Below are 1,281 nucleotides of genomic sequence, written 5' to 3'. Positions count from 1 at the left end.
GATAGTACTTCCTTACCGGCTTTTATTTGTCAAAAGTAAGCGAAAGTAAATAGAAATAGCTATACTCCGTACAATCAGAAAAAGTATAACAAGTACGTTTGAAGATCCGTACTATCTAGTTGGGATCTAGCTATTTGATAGTAGTACCCTTTAACAATTAAAATCAAATTATTAACTTAACTTTTTTTAGCACATATATCAACTACTCCTTTTAATAAAATTATACTCCGTATATATATATATATTATGCTCCGTTATACATTTAGGAGAACTTCAAATCACCGTACAAGTGTTTGTGACAACTTGGTGGGTTGCATACTTGAATTCACCAAGAAAATAGCCAAAACTTACAATTTATTACAGTAGTACGTACTCAATTATTATAACTACTTCGCACAAATATTCATATTCATACAATAATTAATTAAGTTTTTATTTCTTCATCATCATCAAAATTTTCTTCTACGGTGGAGCTCGAGCTTCCACCGTGAGTTTGAACAGTGGTGGGAGCTCGAGCCTCGGCTGCCTTTGCAGCAGCGGCACGTATCTCATCAGCTGTGGGACACTCAGGAAGCATATAATTGGAGATACTAGATTCTGGAAAGTTTAGTACCGCATACTTACCTTTGAGTGCCAATGCAGCCACATCGTAAGCAGCAGCTGCCATTTCGGGTGTCGGATAAGTCCCGAGCCAGATACGAGTAGTTTTGTTTGGTTCACGGATTTCAGAAACCCATTTGCCAGCTCGACAACGAATGCCGTAGTAAACCAGGTGGCGAGTGGAAGAAGAACTACCGACGCTTAGTTTAAGAGAAAGAGGGTCGTTGTTGTCATCATGTTGTGGTGGTCGACGGTTATTATTATTAGCCATGCAATATAATTTATAATAATGTTATTATTAAGTCTTAAAATTTCGATAGAATTGATGAATACGATTCGAATTCTAAAATTTCAAGAAGGAAAAGAATTATGTTTAAAGAAAATGAAATCAAAATTAAAGTTAGCTAATTTGTGTGAAGTTATAGATAAGAATAGAAGATAGATTCCGTCGGTGGTCGACAATTAAGTGTAAAGAAAGCGTGGGGAATTCGCAGATGCGTATTATTTTATTTTATTTTATTTTATGAAGAAAGATAAAGAAAAGTTGTTCCTGGATGTGAATTAAAGCTATGCAAGTTGTGACAAATATGTGTCCTATATTGATTTGCTAATTAAATTAAATTATGAGTAAATTATGCATACCTAATCGAAGTGGATGGGGGTAGTTGGTAGGTGCTTATG

The 1,281-nt window shown here is 35.0% G+C and overlaps 1 protein-coding gene across 1 annotated transcript; it reads right to left on the bottom strand.

Annotated features, from left to right (window-relative positions):
* Positions 1 to 356: 356 nt before the first annotated feature.
* On the bottom strand, positions 357 to 961 carry LOC139895665 (ethylene-responsive transcription factor ERF027-like). Its single transcript, XM_071878194.1, has one exon. It carries the CDS (start codon positions 869 to 871, stop codon positions 425 to 427), a length of 447 nt encoding a protein of 148 aa, XP_071734295.1. The 5' UTR covers positions 872 to 961; the 3' UTR covers positions 357 to 424.
* Between the last annotated feature and the right edge of the window lie 320 nt (positions 962 to 1,281).

The sequence above is a fragment of the Rutidosis leptorrhynchoides genome, chromosome 3 (assembly GCF_046630445.1).
Source record: "Rutidosis leptorrhynchoides isolate AG116_Rl617_1_P2 chromosome 3, CSIRO_AGI_Rlap_v1, whole genome shotgun sequence".
Classification (NCBI taxonomy): Eukaryota; Viridiplantae; Streptophyta; class Magnoliopsida; order Asterales; family Asteraceae; genus Rutidosis; species Rutidosis leptorrhynchoides.
Note: the sequence above shows the minus strand (reverse complement) of the source record. Positions and strands in the feature narration are given on the sequence as shown.